At 48.8% G+C, this 17,323-nt stretch overlaps 1 protein-coding gene across 5 annotated transcripts in view; it reads left to right on the top strand.

Moving 5' to 3' along the window:
- NTRK3 (neurotrophic receptor tyrosine kinase 3) overlaps positions 1 to 17,323 on the top strand; it is a 204,480-nt gene that overhangs the window by 40,412 nt on the left and 146,745 nt on the right. For all 5 annotated transcript variants that reach the window (XM_086848325.1, XM_086848323.1, XM_086848327.1 and 2 more), the window contains exon 4: positions 12,867 to 12,935. In XM_086848325.1, coding sequence (XP_086704451.1) covers positions 12,867 to 12,935 — 69 coding nt within the window. The remainder of the gene's footprint in view (positions 1 to 12,866; positions 12,936 to 17,323) is intronic.

The following is a 17,323-nucleotide window of genomic DNA, read 5'->3' as shown; positions in this document are numbered from 1 at the left end:
CCATCCATGCTCCTGAGTCCATGCAGCCTCACGAGGCCGTGTGTGTCAGCGGGCACGGTGTGTGACAGTGTGTGAGCTCTGAGTTCACTGGGAAGGTGGAGCAAAATGCACTTACCTAAACCGCCTTTTGAAAGTTTAATGTGTTTTGTTTTGCATTTCCTAAATAGGAGCTAAATTTCACCATGAATATAGACAAAATAAAAAGTATGAGAAAGATTTAAGCAGCCTTTAACTTCTATTAGGTGAATATTCCTTTACTATCCCTAAGCAGGCAGTGGCTTGGGTACCTTCTGGTTCCCATTTGTACTCCAAGGATGTTTCTGCTCCAGTCCCTTCTAAGATCAAACCACTGTGCAGTGATTTACTTAGGGAGGCATTTTCCCCCTTATGTCTCCAGCATTATCAAATTCTGGGCATGCCTACAGCACAGCCACTAAAATAAACAGCTGTAACATCTCTGCTTCCATAAACTTTCCTGTTCTGCTCCCCATCTGCTTTGTCCCCTGGATGCCAGTGTAGTGCAGGTCTTTGCTGATATGCTAATTTGCAGCAGGGGTTTGATGGCATGTTTATTCCCAGGTTACTGCCGCAGGTGACTGATAAGAGTTAGCTGCTGCTGTTCCTTCTGCTGCAGTGGCAGAGGTAGGTCCTGCATTTTACCAGCCACTGTGCACAAGGCCAGAGGAGACACCAGTTCCCTGCAGGACTGTGGCTTCCCTTCAGGCTGGGTTGAAATGATTTGACCTGCATTCAGAGGGCTGGGTAACTAATTCCTGGCTGCAGGCTGCCCTGCTTGGCTGTGGGGAGTTTATTGTACTGTGATAGAAGGGGAGCAGCGAGTTTGTGACTGACTCACTCATTTGTGACTGACATACTCTGGTGGGACCTGAGAGAGAGTTTCCAACTCAAGCACTTCATGCTTTATGCCAAGATTTGTCCTGCTTCAGTTCCCCATCTTAAAACCTGGAATAACATTTATTTTCTCTGCTTTTATTTGATGCATTTGAGGCATAACACCTTGTATGATTTCTAGTGAAACCTGGCCTTGAGCTGTGGGATGCTGTTGCAATGTGAGATGAGTTACAGTAATTCTGTCACAAATAAGTTTTGCATACTTGGATTCTTGTGTAATGTCTACCACTCTAGTACCTGGGCTCTCAGGATTTTACTGTGGGTTTGTCTCTCCTTCCTTCCTTTGAAATGTTGAGATGATCTTTCCAGTTACATTGTGAGAGTTATTTCCCTTTCTGAAATTTGATCAATTGTCTTTTGACTGACATGTGAAATGGGCAGCTGTGGTTTTTGAAAAGGTCCTGTTTTTTCCCATCTACTCTTTAAAAAAGTCTGCAGGCAATGCTGGGAATGTAAAATGAAGTTGTTCCTACAATGATGTGAGGTTTGTTGTATGTGGATGTGGGTTTTTGTATTTATATTTTTGTTTGGTTGAGGTTTTTTTTTGGTTTTTTTACAAGATTGGAGTAAAATGTGAACTTCAGACAAGTTGGTGGGTTTGGGGGAGTGAGCCTTTGACCTAATCTTTGCTGTGCAACAATGGCCTGATGGATATCTTTTGGTGAGCTCCCCCTGAAAGAGAAGCACAACATTCCTCCTGGATGTGATCCTGAAAATGAGACATAATTGTACCTTGGTGAAAGCTCACCACATCTCAGTGACCACCACTAGCACAGAATGAGCTGATTTCTGGAGATTTGGGCATGACAAGGAATGGCTTTTGTTCCCAGGCTTCTGAGATCACTGCAGCAGGGAGGGGCTCCAGAAAGAGCCTCTGATTGTCCCTCTCACTTCCTCCCCAAACCCTGCGCTGCAAAGCATCTCTTACCTGCCCTTGCCAGTGTGAGAGGGGCTGCAGAGGGAAGAGGAACCCTCCCTGGGAGGGGATACCTGAGGACATGGAAACCTGCTTGAAAGCTGCTGGGGGAATGAACAGTCACGGCAGCATGAGTGGAAGTTAAGTGACCACAGAAGTTATCTGTCCTGGGATTTTTCTTTCCATGCTCCTGGTTTTCTAAGAGTATGATTACAGGGCTGGTTTTCCCTTTTTGATATACTGGCAATAAGCACCAGGGCAGAAAAATAGAAACATTAAAATCATATGGTATTTGAGCAATAAGATACGACAGGGCATGAATGATGGGACATTAATTCATGATGGTGTGTGACAAGGCAGGAATTTAAATGTCATAAGTTAGGCAGTCGTGAGTTTTATTGGAATTATAAAATTTTATTAGAATACTGGTCAAAGGGTGGAGTTTCCCACCAACCCCTTCCCTTATTTGTATTTGGGAAGGGAGGAGGTGTGAATTACGTCGGACCTGGGGTGTTTAGAGGGCTGCCAGTGAGAGCCAGAGGTGTGTCTCCGCGGGGAGCTGTGGGTGACGGTGTCTTTAGCCATGCTGCTGCCTGAGGATGACCGTGTTTCATGCCTGCTGTTCTCCAGCGTGCCCGAAGCCACGCTCGGCAGGGAGCTGCGCTGGTGCCCGGGTGTCCCTGGGGCCGTGCCCTGCGCCCCGCGGGCTCTTCAGCACCACGGACAGGTCCCTGCGGCTCTGCCCCGCTCCCCGCAGCCGCCTGGCCTCTGACCCTGCTGCCCTGGGACCTCCCGGCTCCCTGCCAGCCCAGCCTGCAGTGTGCTCCCTGCCTCTCCTGCCCTGCCCTTGGAACAAGCTCCTCCACCTTGCAGCCCCAGCCTGGCTCTCGGGGTGCCTGTGCTCTCCTGGCTGCAAGCTGGCTCTAGGCACGGGTGGCAGCTTGCCTGTGGGGTGCCCAGGCTGCTTTCACTGCCAGCAGTGCCTTTTTTCTTCCACCTCTCCTGCTGTGCAGCTCGCCTGCCCAGCTGCCTGTTTGACAGCTGCAATACCTGCACTATCCCTGGAAATGCTCAAGGCCAGGCTGGATGGGTCTCTGAGCAGCCTGAGCTGGTGAAAGGTGTCGGGCCCATGGCAGGGGCTTTGGAATGATACCATCTCCAAGGTCTCTTCCAACCCAAAGCTCTCTAAGATTCTGTGGATACTAACTTTCTGAGCTGCAGTGATTCCTGGCACTGGCTGTGCTCTGCAGCGTGAATGGATTTGTTTTACAGCACCACTAGCCGGGTGCTGTCTGGGGGTTTCTCACATGAGTAGTTCTCTAGGACATCTGCCATCCAACCTCCCTGCAACCGCAATCCATGGGCTTTGGCTAAATGTTTGCTGTATCCAGTTGTGCGTGTTGATAATTGTGGGTAATTTGCTGTCTCAGAATAATGAAGGAATGCCTGCTGCACTCCGAAGCACTCAGAGCTTTGTGGTGGTTAGTCTTTTCATTTGAAAATATTCCTCACAGTGACCAGCAAAAGATACTTCTTTTTAAGAACATAATGTATTGAGAAGAATGGTTAAAATGTAACTTTTGTGTGCAGACATTCCTGTTTATTTTGACTAACTGTCAAAGGCAAAGTGTGTTTCTGCTTTGGGAGTGATTATAAGTGTGGAGTGTAGCGAGCAGGCTTCACTGGGCTCTGGCTGGCTGAAGTCACCACCAGTTCCCTGTCCCCCCCAGCCAAGCATGCCTTGGGCTGTCAGGAGGCACATCATGCCACGGCTCACGTGTGGCTGCAGGCAGGTCTCTTCTCAGAGCATGGTTCCTCCCTGTGCTCAGGTGCTGCAAACAGCTTTTTGGGCAGAGGTGCTGCTGTGCCCACGCTCAGGTGTGTCCCTCACCTGCTGTCTCCCTGCTCCCCATGCCCACCCCACGGACATGGTGGGGAGGGAGCAGCCTGGCAGGTCCTGCTTGGTGCCGTCTGTCTCCCAGGCTGAGTGTTTTTGTGTCATTTGATGAGGAGTAGCTGGAGCATGTCAGCCTCACCTCCCGCTGCGGCCCGGAGGCTCCGTGCAGCCTGAGAGGTGGCAGCTGCCATCTCTGCTGGCACGCTGATGGCGTGGGCCCTTTGGTTCCCCACGTGAGCACCTCCCTGTGCCAGCCCACTGCCCCTGCCTGTCCCCAGCTCTGGTCCCTCGTGGTGCCCAGCTGCTGCTCCCAGGGCTGGGAGTGCAGGTAGCTCTGTTCCCCGCCGAGGTGGGGCGAGTGCTGCAGGCTAATGGCAGGCTTTCTTTTCATTAGCTGCTGTAAACACAGGGCTCTGGCAGCAGCCTGCTTTTCTGAGCTCAGGAAGACCATTTTTCCTTTTATCTATAATTTAGTGAAGTGTCAAGCCACAGAAGTTTTAATGATAATAAGCAGCAGAGGAAATTTATTTATTCGCTGTGAAGGTGGGTTTCGTTCCAGGGTTGGATTTTTTTACATTTCCCTCACAAGAAATGTTGCCTGCTCATGTAACCTTGCTCCCAGTGTGTTCAGGCTACCTTCCCTGAGAAGCTCAGCACTAGTTTCCTGCTTGGCTAATTGGCTTTCCAACCCCTCTCCCCAACATGACGTTGGGGCCAAGCAAACTGGGAAAGGAGAAGCAAGGAAAATATAGTGAGATGGGAGCATTCATGTGCTTGGTGAGGTGCAATGGGATTCACGAGTTTCCCATCTTCCTCCTGTTGCTGTGCATCTCTTACATCTGCTTCCCAGACTCTGTGATGGATTTAACTGCTGAGGAAAAGCAGGGAAAGGCTTTTTTGGGATGACATGTAGCGCTTGCCTTCTGTCAGCCTATGAAGATGCCAGTGCTGACTGGAGATAAAAAGTGGATTGATGTCTTTGTGGAGGGACCAGGGCTTCTTCCTGAGGTGCAGGAAGGCAGAGAATGGAACTCTGGGCTGGCCAAAGAGGAGCAGGGGATGGGATGAGTCTGTGGCAGGGACAGGGGCCAGGCTGGAGAGAGAAGGTTACAACGAGGGATTAGAGCAAGGAGTCTTTAGGGAAGAAATGGAGAGTGGAAGGGGGATGGGGTGTAGAAGAGGTGACAGGGAAATGGATCTGGAGAGGGAGGATTGACTGGGGTAGGGAAGGAGCACGTGTGTGTGGGAGATGTGCAGGCGGAAGCAAGTGTAAGGGAGAAATGGATTTGCTAGGAAATACGTGGGAACTGTGTCTCTGAATTAACCAGAACCTTCCTCACCCCTTTCGATGTGGCTTTGGAGGCAATATTAGAGTCTTCCTAATTATTTTTCTTGGACGAGTTTTGCTATCCTGATGATATTAATTATTCTTAAAGGTCAACAGCACTCACTTGAATCCCCTTCTGTTCTATCATGTAATCAGTTAATTAATTGGAAACCATTTAGCAGAGTCTGCCGAGAGCTTAGCCTGCCGTATGCCCTGTTGTTTTGCTATTGCTGGATATATATATATATGTGTGTATATGTATATATATATATATATATGTAACTTTTTTTTTTTTTTTTTTTTTTTTTATATTTATACCCTTTCCTTTCTTTAGAGGCCCTGCAGAGCTTTTGGTACCACCCCCAGTGCATCCCAACCTCTGGCACCCCTCCCTGAATCAGGAAAGTTGGGGCTCAGGCCCAGCTGTTAGTTTTCTCTTTTCTAACCCCTTTGAGGTTATTCAAGGCTCATTGCTTTCTGGGCATCCAAGTAGGTGTGGGTATTTGAATTTTTTTTTTTTATATAAATTTGATGTAAGAGCCCTCTAACAGCTGAGATCACAGTTATCGTTCAGGAGGAAGAGGGAGGACCAGAACCTGTCCCAACACATCTGCGCTCGATGAGCTGGCATCAAGGCTCTTGTGTGGACCTTGTCCAGCTTTCCCAGTGTCTGCCTGGGAATTTGGAGTGACCTCCCAGCTGGGTGGTACCTCTGATGAGCACTGGTCCCTATTGCTGCAAGGATGTTCATAGAATCATAAAGGTTGGAAAAAACCTCTAATATCATCCAAGTCCAATTATAGTGTACTCAGAGATGCTGGGAAATGCCCTGTGGGCATTTCTCTCCTTCCCATGCCATCTCCTCAAGCTGTGCCTTGCCACAGCTCTGAGCTCTTCTCTCACACAGAGAGATGGGGTTGGCTCTGGGTTCACTGGAAACCTGTGAGCAGGAGGCATTCCCCAGTTGTTCTCTGTTCCCAGCTTGAAGAACAATGCAGTTTGAAGCAAACAGGGTTGGATAAACCCAGCCCCTTGCTGGAGCTGGCAGCTGGCAGGCCTTGTCCTCAGCCGGCACACATCTCCAGTGCTACTTCTGTATGCCAGAGCAGGAGGAAAGCCCAGTGTACTGTAATATTTCGGTCTAATGGATCTAGAATTGCAGCAGTTTGGGACAGAAGAGATGAAGTGGGGGCAGTGCAGCCCTGAGGACCTCTTGGCTGCAGGAGAGCAGCTATGGGGGAGGGCTCTTGCCTATTGCAAGTTGGTTTTTCTTTTCCTTGAGCAGAAGCCTGGCCTATTCTGTGGATGCTGCTGGACTCTGCCCTGCAGGGAAGCTGGCAGCCAAAGGGAAAACAACTGCAGGGCTGACCTAGCTTTTAACCTTTCCTCAAGTCCTCTGAGAGTCCAGATGTCTTTGGAGAAGAGCAATGGAAACTGCACACAACAAGGGCGAGATGAGTGTAGTGCAGAGGGCCAGATCCCTGCATCTGATCTGCCTGGAAGCACAGGGGACAGTGTGACCCACGTCTGGCGACGCCTTCCCATCTGTACCGTGTGCTGAACCGAAACTGTGAGCAGCAATAAACTCTGAGGGGTGATTTGTCTCTGAACAAAGCTTTGTGCAGCTGGGAGATGCCTCAGAAGAGATGACTTGGAGGCTGTGGAAGTGACATGGGGTAGGAGATGGCATTTAAAATAAAGGCTGGGCTGGGCTGAAGGCAGCAGGAGAACATGCACTGCAGAGGCACTGGGAAGAGAGGCATGGGACAGATGTGCTGCTGGCACTGGCTGTGGGAGCCCTGTGACAGAGGTGTGGTGCCTTAATTCCTTCCCATTTGTTCTGAAGCTTTTGTTTTTTAATGCTGTTGTTTAAAGAACAACACAGGAGAGCAGCCCCTTCACCTCCCTCGGCCCTGTTTCAATGTGAATTTGAAAACCAGGGTCCTGCAGCTGAGAAATCTGGAGGGGTCTGGTGGTTCCTCTCTCCAGTACCTCACTTCCAGGACCAGTGGTGTGCATGTGGAATGGCAGAGACTCTTCTCGTGTGTCACCCACGATGATCCCTCTCTCCTCTCTGGTGCAGGGTGCTCTGAGGTTGGGAAGTTATTGCAGATTCTGACTCTAGCCCTAGAACAAGAAATTGTCTGTGGGGAATGAGATGATTGTCATGGCACCTGCTGTGTGACATGTGCCTTACAGGACAGGACCTATGGACAGGAGAAAGTTTTGCTACCCAAACACACAAAGGAAGATTGAGACTTTTTGGTTCTGCTGTTTGGGGTCAGAGAAGCCCTGGGTGTTGCTTGAGGAGCAGAACTGAGCTGTAGGTAATGCCAGACCATGGCTGAGGACCTCTGAAAATTGTCTCACTCCTCCACAGCACCAATATATGTGTCCTGGTGCTGAGCCTGAGCAGGGAGCAAATCCAGGAGAGCTTCTGGCAGTTATGAAATCTCAGGCTGACCAGTTTAATGCCACATCCTGTTCTGCTCACTCTGCTTTGCAGGCAAGTGAGGCTTGCACACACTTGGCCCTGCCTGGTCCTTTCCCAGGCTATCTCAAGTGTGTCCTGCTGGGATTTGGGGCTGAGCTATTGGAGATTCCAATTGAGTCTAATATTTGCAGAGCCTGATTTGTGGGGGGGCCTGTCCTGCCACGGCTTCTGGGACTTGTTGGGGTAATTTTAGCACATTCATTAAGGGAGGACAGTACATTTTTTCCTTTAATGAGCAAAGCTGCTTACTAAACAGGAAGAGGAGGGAGGGGGCTGGGGAGGGCAGGGAGGGTGATGGGGAGTGTAACAGTGTTTTTAGAGGTCATTGGAGTCATCTGGCAGGGATAAGCAAGCCCCAGAGTGACTTTCCAGCATTTCTCTGGTTCAAACCCAAAGCTTTAGCAGCTTAACTTGCTGCAGATACGAAGCCTGAATGGAGCTGTCCCTACAGCAGCATGTGGGGCTGTGACATTCTCCTCTCCTGTGGCCACCAGCACCCAGCTAAGGCTGCAGTGAGCTGTGAGCTGATGGGGAAGCACCTGTTGTGTCCAGATATCAAGGGAGTCACATGCAGTGCCACCAGCATATCCAGCACTGGGGACTGCAGCTGAGGATGTGCATCTCTCCTCTCACTTCTGCCAGGCTCATGCTCCCTCAGCCCCAGCTGCTCTGGGAAGTTAATCCCTCCCAGTCAGGATTTTCATAGTGGCAACATGTTATTAAAATGTGTGAAAAACTTCTCCCATGCAGAAATAAATGTGTCAGCTTGGAAACAAGGGCAAGTGGAGGATGGAGCTGCGTGGAGGAGGGACAGGTGCACAGGGTCCCTCCCCAGCAGCAGCGTTTCTGCCATTGCGTTGAGCTGAACTGCATAAAATAACTTACAGTTTAATTACAGGGGCTCCTGCTTGTTGGTGTCATTAATGAGGCAACTGGCTTAATTTAGCTGAATAAAAATGGCTTTAATAGTGGAAACACTTTTGGCTGCTGGGTAATTAAGGGAAAAGAAAAAATGCTGTCTCCTCTTGCATTAAAGTCCACTTGTTCTGGTCCACATGGATCTGGAGTCTTCTTTGTTCCACCCTCACCCATCCCTTTTTTAATGACAGGGGCTCATTCAGGACTCCATGGGGCACTCCCTGGCCCCATCTGTCACTCATGCTGTGACAAAATGGCAAAGGTCACCTCCCCTCCCTTCTGGTCACCAGCAAGGTCTTGGCAGTGCCTGCAGGAGCTGTGGGAGAGCGTGTGGGACGTGGCGTGTGCCCTCCTCAAATGCAGGAGGAGGATGGAGGGAGAGAGAGAACTGGGATTTGGCTGTCACTCGGTGGTACCAGCCTGCCCTTGAGGTGTGCAGTGAGGTGCTGGTGGGGATGGGAGCAGGAGCCTTGGGAGCACAGCTGCTGTAGCAGGAGGATTGTGGTGTTGAGCCTGAGCCATGGATGGGTTGGGTGGCTCTGCCCTGGACTCTGGTCCAGGTGAGCTCTATCCAACCCTCTCTCCCTCCTCAACTCCTTTTAGAGGCAAAAGCAGCCTGGCAGCTACTTCTAGAGACTGTCTCCATGGAAAAGAGCATCTTGTGAGTGATGGAGAAAATGTCCCATGGCAAAGAAGCAGTTTGAGTATGTTCCAGGAGTGCTGATGGCAGATCTGTCCTGGGAGAGACAGGCTCCTGTTCATTGCTGAGAAATATGCAGGGAAGGCATTTTGCTTCGCCCTGCCTGCGTTTCCTTGACGTGTGATGTGCTGTATTTTGTTACAGGTGGAGCTGATGCATAGGCTGTTAGAAAGGTTGTCTGGCACACTGCTACAGGACTGCTTCCACTTTCCTATAATTCTGCCAAATTTTAATTGCTCAGGCTGAAGTTTTCTGTGTTGGGTGTCTGCTCCTGGCTGATTCTATTTTTTATTATTTCTTTCTAGTTTCACATAAGAGCTTTCTCAAATGTTTGAGGAGGTAGAAGGGAGTTTGGGAAAAAGCTATTTTGCTCAAGCTAGAAAATGCTGGCGATGCTGCTGTTACAGAATATTTGCACCCTCCTTTTGTGGAGGGAAAGAAATCTTGTCAAAGGACAGATTTTTTTTTTTGAAGACTTGGTTTTGCTCAGAGATGTCTTAGGTCAGTAGAATGGCTCTTGGTCCAGTCGGAGGGGAGAAGTTTTGCAAAGGATCAGGAATGAGTAAGGGAGAGGAGTAGCAGCTCTTGGGACACTGCTGTTGGTGTGTGAGCGTGTAAAAGTGGAGATGATAGGAAATTTGGGCATGGGTAAGGAAACTGAGGCTGAGAAATACTTGGGAGTGGATGGAGATCAATGAGTAGTGCGGTTCAGCCAGCTAGGAGGGAGAAGGAAATGGGCCAGGAAGGAGAGAGCTGTCTCTGCCCAGCCACAGCATAAGAGGATGGGGGCTCTTGTCACTCCAGTAACCGGGATTTGGAGGTGGCAACAGACTCTAAATGCTCTAGGAAGGCAGAATGAGCCTTTGAGAGGCCTTGATTTGGAGCTGTGAGATGTTCTGCATGTGAGTGCCTTGATTTTCCCCAACCCTCCCCATTTATGCTGTACAGAACACTGGGAAACTTGGTGTGTGCAGCTGAAATTTGTGACTGGGGGGAGCCTTGCAAGCACTAAACAGGAATTACAAAGTGCTGGAGCTCAGAGCCTCACCTGTGGAGCCATAATTTAATCTCCTCATGTGCATGTACTGTGATTCCATCTCTAATTACAGAATCACATGCTCCCTTCCCCAGGAAACCTTTCCCATCCAGCATGTGAGATGGGTCTGTTCTGGGGAGAAATCACTGCTGTGCAGTGAAGTTTCTCTGGAGGAGCTCTGTCTTCTGCAGCACAAGTCAGTAGCTGTACCCTTTTGTATGTGGAATCCCAGTCCTGGCATCTCTGACCTTTGGAGTTTTTGTGACCGAAATGGTGTATTTTTAACGTGTGTTTGTGTGCAGCTCCTTTCAGTCTCTGTGCTGAGGTCTGTCTCTGAGCCTGAGGAAGGACCTTTGTGACGTTTTGAAGTGCCCAAGGTGTCTGTTTCCAGTGACAGGCATGTTCCTCCCTGTGTGTGTCCAAGGCTGATCTGGAACAGAGCTGAGCGTGTGTGTCCCCCTGACCAGCCCTGCAGAAGTTGATGGTCAGGTCAGATGAAACACTGGCTTTGCCCTTTGAAAACACAGTCTCCTGCCAGATGTGTGCAAGGGAAGACCCATCTCCTCTCTCCAAAATGGGTTATTGTCTGGGGGAGGGAGGAGGTTGTAGGAGTTGGCTTGCAGGCACTGTGGGAAATGAGAAGAGGAGCACATCTGCCTGGCAAAGCCCCTTGCATTAGTGAGGATGTATCCTTTCTCCATCTCTCTGTGTCCTAAATTGTAATAACACGATCATGCTATTTTTGATTCCCTTATTTGCGTGGAAAGCCTGTTGTTTTTCCTCTTCTCTTTCAGAATCCAATTTTCTCTTGACATTTCTGCCTAATGTAGCAAAACATGACCTTTGAGAAAGGACATTCCAGCGAGATTCACTCCCTCCTCTGCATTTCTGCCTCTCTCCCACATCTCGCTGTCTCTCATGCATCCCCTTTACGCTTCCTTCTTCTCCCTGGGCTGGGGGAGGGAGTTTTCTGTCTCACTTTTCAGTAACAGTGAGTTTGCTCCTTCCCCTCCCACTTTTCATCTGTCTTTGCAAAATTTCCAGGTGCTCAGTGCTCTGGGGTAGATAAAGGAGGGAGTCTTGTAATGTTTTCCTTCCCCCCTGCTTAGCTTTACTTGCCTTTTTTGCCAGTCTTTATCAGAGACTGGAAGGAGTTTGCCTAGAGACGTGGGAATGGTGGGATCACAGTCATGTGAAATGAGGTACCTGTGGTTTGCCGTGGTTCCCACAGCAGGATAGTCTGATGTGAAGCAGAGCCAGAATTTAAAAAGGCAGCACTGTGCCATCATTGTGTTTGGGCTTGTTCTTCTGCCAGGCTTGTGGAGAGCCTTTGGGACAATGCTTTGCTGTGTGAGCAGCTTCCCCACTCCTAATTGCAGAGCTCTGTGCAGGTGGGACAGGACCAGAATTGCTTTCCCCTTGCTGAAACTCAGTGTAAGGGAAGAAATGAATTTGTCATTCCAAATCCTTGTGCATTAGACTTGTGCCAGCAGGAGCCATTCAGGGGTTTGCTCTCTTGATTTGAGCACTTATTTGCAAATCAGACAGGGTTTGGGGGCTGGGCCTTGCACTGCTGGACTGCCTCAGGTCATGCCTCCTCTCTGGCCAGCCCAGAGCTGAATGAACCTCAGGTGATTCATGCCTCTGGCTCTTCATGGCTCCTCTGTGGGCCAGGCTGAGGCAGAGGGGCTGCCCTGCCAGCCTGTGGCTCTCAGCAGGGATGGATTTGGTGAAGGATGTGGGGCAGCACCTGCTGTGTGTTCTGGAGGCCAGCAAAGAGATTGGGCATTTGGGGTTCTCCCAGAGCCTGGGATCACCCGTTCCTCTGCTCACTCACCCCATGGGCTGGTCACTCGATTGGTGGCTCTCAGGCTGGCCAGGTGTCCCTGGGAAGGCTGGCCACAACAGAATGTGTTTCATTACCATCTTTTTGTGATGTTAGAAACTGGGGGCTTTTCTCCATCTGCTCACCCTGCTCCAGACACATTTCTTCCTCTTGTATTTATTAATCCAGTTCCTTTTACATTCTTTCATCCTCTCTGGCTTTCAGCTAAAGAGAAGATGTCTGCTGGGTTGCAAAGCTCTCCCAGGTAGATGAGATTTATGTTTTTGGAAGTTTGGGCAGATGGAGAGAGGGATGGGGAGCTGTTGGCTGCTGTAGCAGTGGTACCCCTGGGTGCAAGCAGCACACAGCCATTCCGGGACACCTGGAACACACAGCTACTGCAGATCATATGATAACACCTTGGGTAATCATCGTGCTGTCATTTGAACCTGGCTGTTACTATTTTTAACGTGAGGTTTGTACTTAATTTTTTGTTCAAGTTCTGAAATTAGACTTGTTCTTTTTGCTTATGGTTGGTTGAGCTCCAGATCCATGGGTAAGAATCAGACATTGAATTTTTTTTTTTTTCCTTAACATTGCAGCAGGATATAAATCATTTTTCCTCTAAAAAAAAAAAAAAAAAGAGAGATGAGAAACTTTCATTTGGGTTTGTCCTCATTAAAATCTCTCATTATGAAATCTGAACTTGAGTTCTAAACTGCTTGACAGCCTCCCCATTGAGGAGGACGATGAGCTCTGTGGAGGTGGCAGGGCCATGTGCAGGAAGAATTATTTACAGTGACTACTTTTTTTTCTTTTTTTTTTTCCCCTTAATTTTCAGAGACCTCTCCGGGAACCGGCTCACCACTCTGTCATGGCAACTCTTCCAGACACTGCGACTCTTTGAACTGTAAGTCCCACCCTGGGGGTATCTCCTGGGATAAGACTGGAGGCTGAGAGGAGGAACAATTTCCAAATAGAGCTATTTTGAAGCCAGTGAATAATTACCTAAAACTCCAGTGGGCAGCAACATCCTTGGGAGGCTTTCCTGGGTATGGGAGCACCAGAGCAGAACTGCTTCTCTTTTAACTTCACAGCAGCTGGCTAATTAACATTGGGATGATGAACAAGTCATGCTCAGAGTAGTAAATGGTTGACTAACTCTGGTAGCACATTAGAAATACTTACTAGGCCAGATTTTGAGTGAATCTCTTCGAACACTTGCTCTCATCTGTCGCAGGGTAGGGCTAACTGCTTTTCTTTAGCTGGTGCACATGCTTTACAAGACTGCTTTTTAGGCCCATGATTCCCTCTCTCTCTAGCAATGGGGACACCTCCCAGCTCTGATGTGGGAGGTGATGATACAGCTGTGTCTCCTGGGGCACTGGTGGCCTTCAGCCTGCTGAATTATTGATGGAGCATTCAGCATCGTGCTTGAAGAATAAGTGGACACGAAATCAATGGAACGTTGCCCTGATGACCTGTTTTGTTGAATTTTAGAAATAGTTGTTTGGTGGGTATAAAAAAATATATATGTAGGATTTGTCCCAGAGGATCCTGGGAAGCTCCATTCATCCTCACCCATGATCAATAGAGCTGTAAGCTAGAAGTGACTTATGAAAGAATAAAGACAGTCTTTCAAGTGGGAGTAAGTGTGTTATCACCGGTGTTACTGCAGTGTATTTTATTTCTGTCAAATTGTTAAATGAAAAATACTAATAGTGATATTAGAAAATGGAGAAACGCCCTTCTGATGGGGAAATTTGGCTTGCAGAGTTAAAATGCTGAATTCAGAATTTGTCTCCTTGCTGATTACAGCTCTAAATATTTTTCAAGTCTGGCTTGGGTTTCAAGTTTAATAGCATGAGTCATTTGTATTCTTAGACCTTTACTTATTGTCATTGCACTGTCTGGCAAAACTCAGATTGATGATTGTTACCCAAGAGAGACCCAAGAGTGGAGGAGCAAATGGGGCTGCAGTCCTGAGCTGGAGGCACTTGCAGGGCCTGGGGTAATGGTGTGCCTGCAGATTAATGGGAATACTTCCAAAGGGGCTCGTTTTTATGTGCTTTTGCTTCATTTGGTCATATTTTGTTTCTTCAGGCACGTCCCAGGTCTGCCAGCTCCAGCCGGGCTCAAAATACCAATACCAAGCACAAAGGGAATTGAGAACCTGCTTTTTGGGCAGCAAAGGGTACTTCACCTGATGAATACATCTGTATTGGCCTGATATGATCATGCTGGCAGGGAGCTGGTGTGCTTGGGGTGGCTTTGGATGGTGTCAGCAGGGTCACCTGGGGCCAGCACTCTGCAGTGTGGCAAGCAGGAAGGAGCTGAATTACTTGGCTCCAGTTGTAGCCGTGCTCTGAGTGGTTTTCTTGGAGATAAGAAACCCCTGTGAGCAAAAGAAGTGGTGCACAAAGAAATGTGGGAGGTCACAGGGCTGGTTGGTAGGAAGCCATGATGGGGTGGGAAAGCAGTGCTGGTGAGGTGTGTGTTGTCCATGGTGTCCCACGGAGAGGTTTGGCATCGTGTGGGGCAGGAGCCTCAGCTGAACCTTTCCTGCTTCAGGCTGTGGAAGGTGTTTTGGCAAACCAAACTCTGGCACCAGCTCCAATTTAGCAATTTAAACCTACAAATGTGCCTGCCCACATTTAAACCTACAATTTAAACATTACAACCTAGCAATTTAAACCTACAAAAGGGCCTGCCTTGCTGTTGGCTGGGCTGGAGTAAGAGCATGGTCAAGTTCATTTTTCCTAAAGAATTGCCTTAGGTGCTTCCTGACAAATGTTCCCCTATGAGTTCCTTGTAAGTAAGGACCCTTCATCCACATAAGCGCAGCTAGGATGGAGATTACCAGAAAAATGTGGTGATGCACAAGCATCAAACACGACAGGAGTAGGATATTTTATCTGATAGCACTGGGTTGTCAGTTTTTAAGGGGCAGGGGGATGTGCCTGCAGTGTCCTTCCTGGGGCCATGCTGAACCTTGCAATTGTTGTAAAGAAGGCAGCAGAAAGGTGTAGCATGAGCTATGGGCTCCGAATTATAATTCATATAAAGATGTTGGGAATTAAGGTAAAGACATGTTGCCTACTGTGAGGTGGTTGTGGTCCTGACTGCTAGGATGGGACCTGTTGGTGAGGAAGAGCAGATCTCCAAGATGGGGAGAAATTACTAATGGATGCACAAAAGTGGGAAACACTGTATTTTTTTTTTTTTAGAAATGCAGAGGATGGGTGAGTAAGAGACAGTTTTTTGGCACACTGAGCTCCAAGGAGGCTTCCAGAACCTGGGAGGGAGATGGAATACATGGCCCACATAAAGTGAGTGTGAAACGCTGGTGAAAGCTAGAAAGGGAGATGCAGATTGACATCAGCCAAGGACTTGAAATTGAGCCAAAACTCTCTGGAAAGGGAGAAGGTGGTGAGCAGCAGAGGCCAATGCAGAGCCTGAGGAAGGCAGGCTGAGCAGCAGTGTTTGTGCACAGCAGGGCAGAGGCCAGAAGACTCCAGGGACACAGAAAAGCTGGAAAGAGTCCCCTCTTCTCCAGAGGGTTACGTCTGTGTGGAGGGTTGGTGGAACAATTCAGTGCAGAGGCTCACCAGAGATGTCTCATGCTGAGTTCCAGTGCCCTTGTGCTATCAGGAAATCATGGATCCAGAGGAAGGAAAGTCATCCAAGCCAAAACCGTGACTTACAATGAGGCAGCAGTGGAGCATGTGGTGAGGGAAGCGGTGGGAGGATTCTCTCCAGGAGGGTGCCCTGGAGGAGAGGAGCTACAACTGAGTGTGACATGGAGATTGCCAAGGAACATGAGACCTGACAAAGCCACTCACAGTGAACAACGAGGAGTAAAGATCAGAAGAGTACTGGGCAGGTGGATGGCAACCTGGGGCTTGAAATTGCTGCTTGGCTGCATCCAAGGCATCGCAGCCTCATGAACGTGTATTGCTTTAAAGAAGAATATCTTGTTCAACGGAGCTGAGATTCTCCCCTGCTGACTCACTGAAGAAAGGATGGCAAAAATGAGGCACGCTTCCAGAGAATATTATCTCTTACTCTTTCAGGCTAGAAACAAGGCTTGGAATGGTCTCCAGTAACTCCAGTCCTAATTCCCATGGCACAGGCTGACCTTGACCAGCAGGGCTCAGACTAATGAGCACACAACTCTCCTAAGTCTGAAGCTGAGTGTGTGCAGGAAAGCATCTGACACATGCAACAGCTCATAAACGTTGGACTTAGAGCTTTTCTTATCCAGAAGTCACAGCTGGTTTCCTCTGTCATGTCCTTGGCTTCCTTTGTCATGTCCTCAGAGAGCTTAGAGCTGACATTTCAAGAAATTCCTTCCCGGAAAGACCTAAGACTCTGGATCCAATTACGTCTTTGGTTGTATAAAACCTTGTAGTCCTGAACATCTTGCTGCTCTGCCCGACCCATCAGCATTTCTAATACCAGCAGTCCCTGCCAAGTTGCCCTGCAGTACACTTCTGCAATGCTACAGCAAGAGGCTTTGGAGGGGATGGGGCACAGCAGCATCTCTGTTAATGTTTTGAGTCCAACTTAACATGGTCTGTGCCTCCAGCTTTGAAACTTATCACCACCAGCAGTCCCAGTAATAGAGCTGTGGCCAGTGGGTGCTTGCCTGCTCTCTGCATTAGCTGAGCCAGCTGTCAGACAGCACGCACCACTCCCTGCCCCAGTCCTGCCCTTTCTATCCCAGCCCCTTCTGGCAGGGGTTCAGAAATAACAGTTTAGGTTGGATCACCAAGAGAAACTCTGGTTCTGGGAAATTAATAGGAATAAAAAAATTAGATTTTGTTCCCTCTCTGCCGAGTGCACTTTGCTTGTCAAGCTTAGGGAAGTGGCCTCAGTCCCAAGGTAGGAAGAGCATTTTAATTGTAAGAGTATGAAACCTTGGCAGGAATTTTATGTGAATTGAAACAGACAGGAGAAGTGTGGCAAGGATCTCTGCTGCCCTCTGAGAGGTTTTAGCTGCAGACAGCTTTGCTTTAGCTGATGAGTGGGGAGACATGGGACAGGGTGTGTGTCTCATTTAGCTGCCTAGTCTGGAAAAAACTGCCTGTGTGTGTGTGAAGTCCTTGCCTGTTCCAGAATACACTGGAGTGTTGATGGCATCCCACACTGGTCCACCCTGATGAAGGCTGTCCAGACAGTTTTGGGAGACAGTGGGTACAGCTCACTGCAGGGAGCAAAGCTGGGCTCAACCAGGCGCCAGCAGCATCACTTTTGAAGAGTTGTCTTGATGCCTGCATGCTCTAGGGTTTCAGTTTT

This window comes from Cyanistes caeruleus, chromosome 13 (assembly GCF_971803275.1).
Source record: "Cyanistes caeruleus chromosome 13, bCyaCae1.hap1.1, whole genome shotgun sequence".
NCBI classification, from domain to species: Eukaryota; Metazoa; Chordata; class Aves; order Passeriformes; family Paridae; genus Cyanistes; species Cyanistes caeruleus.
The sequence above is the reverse complement of the archived record's forward strand: the minus strand, read 5'-3'. Positions and strand labels throughout refer to the sequence as shown.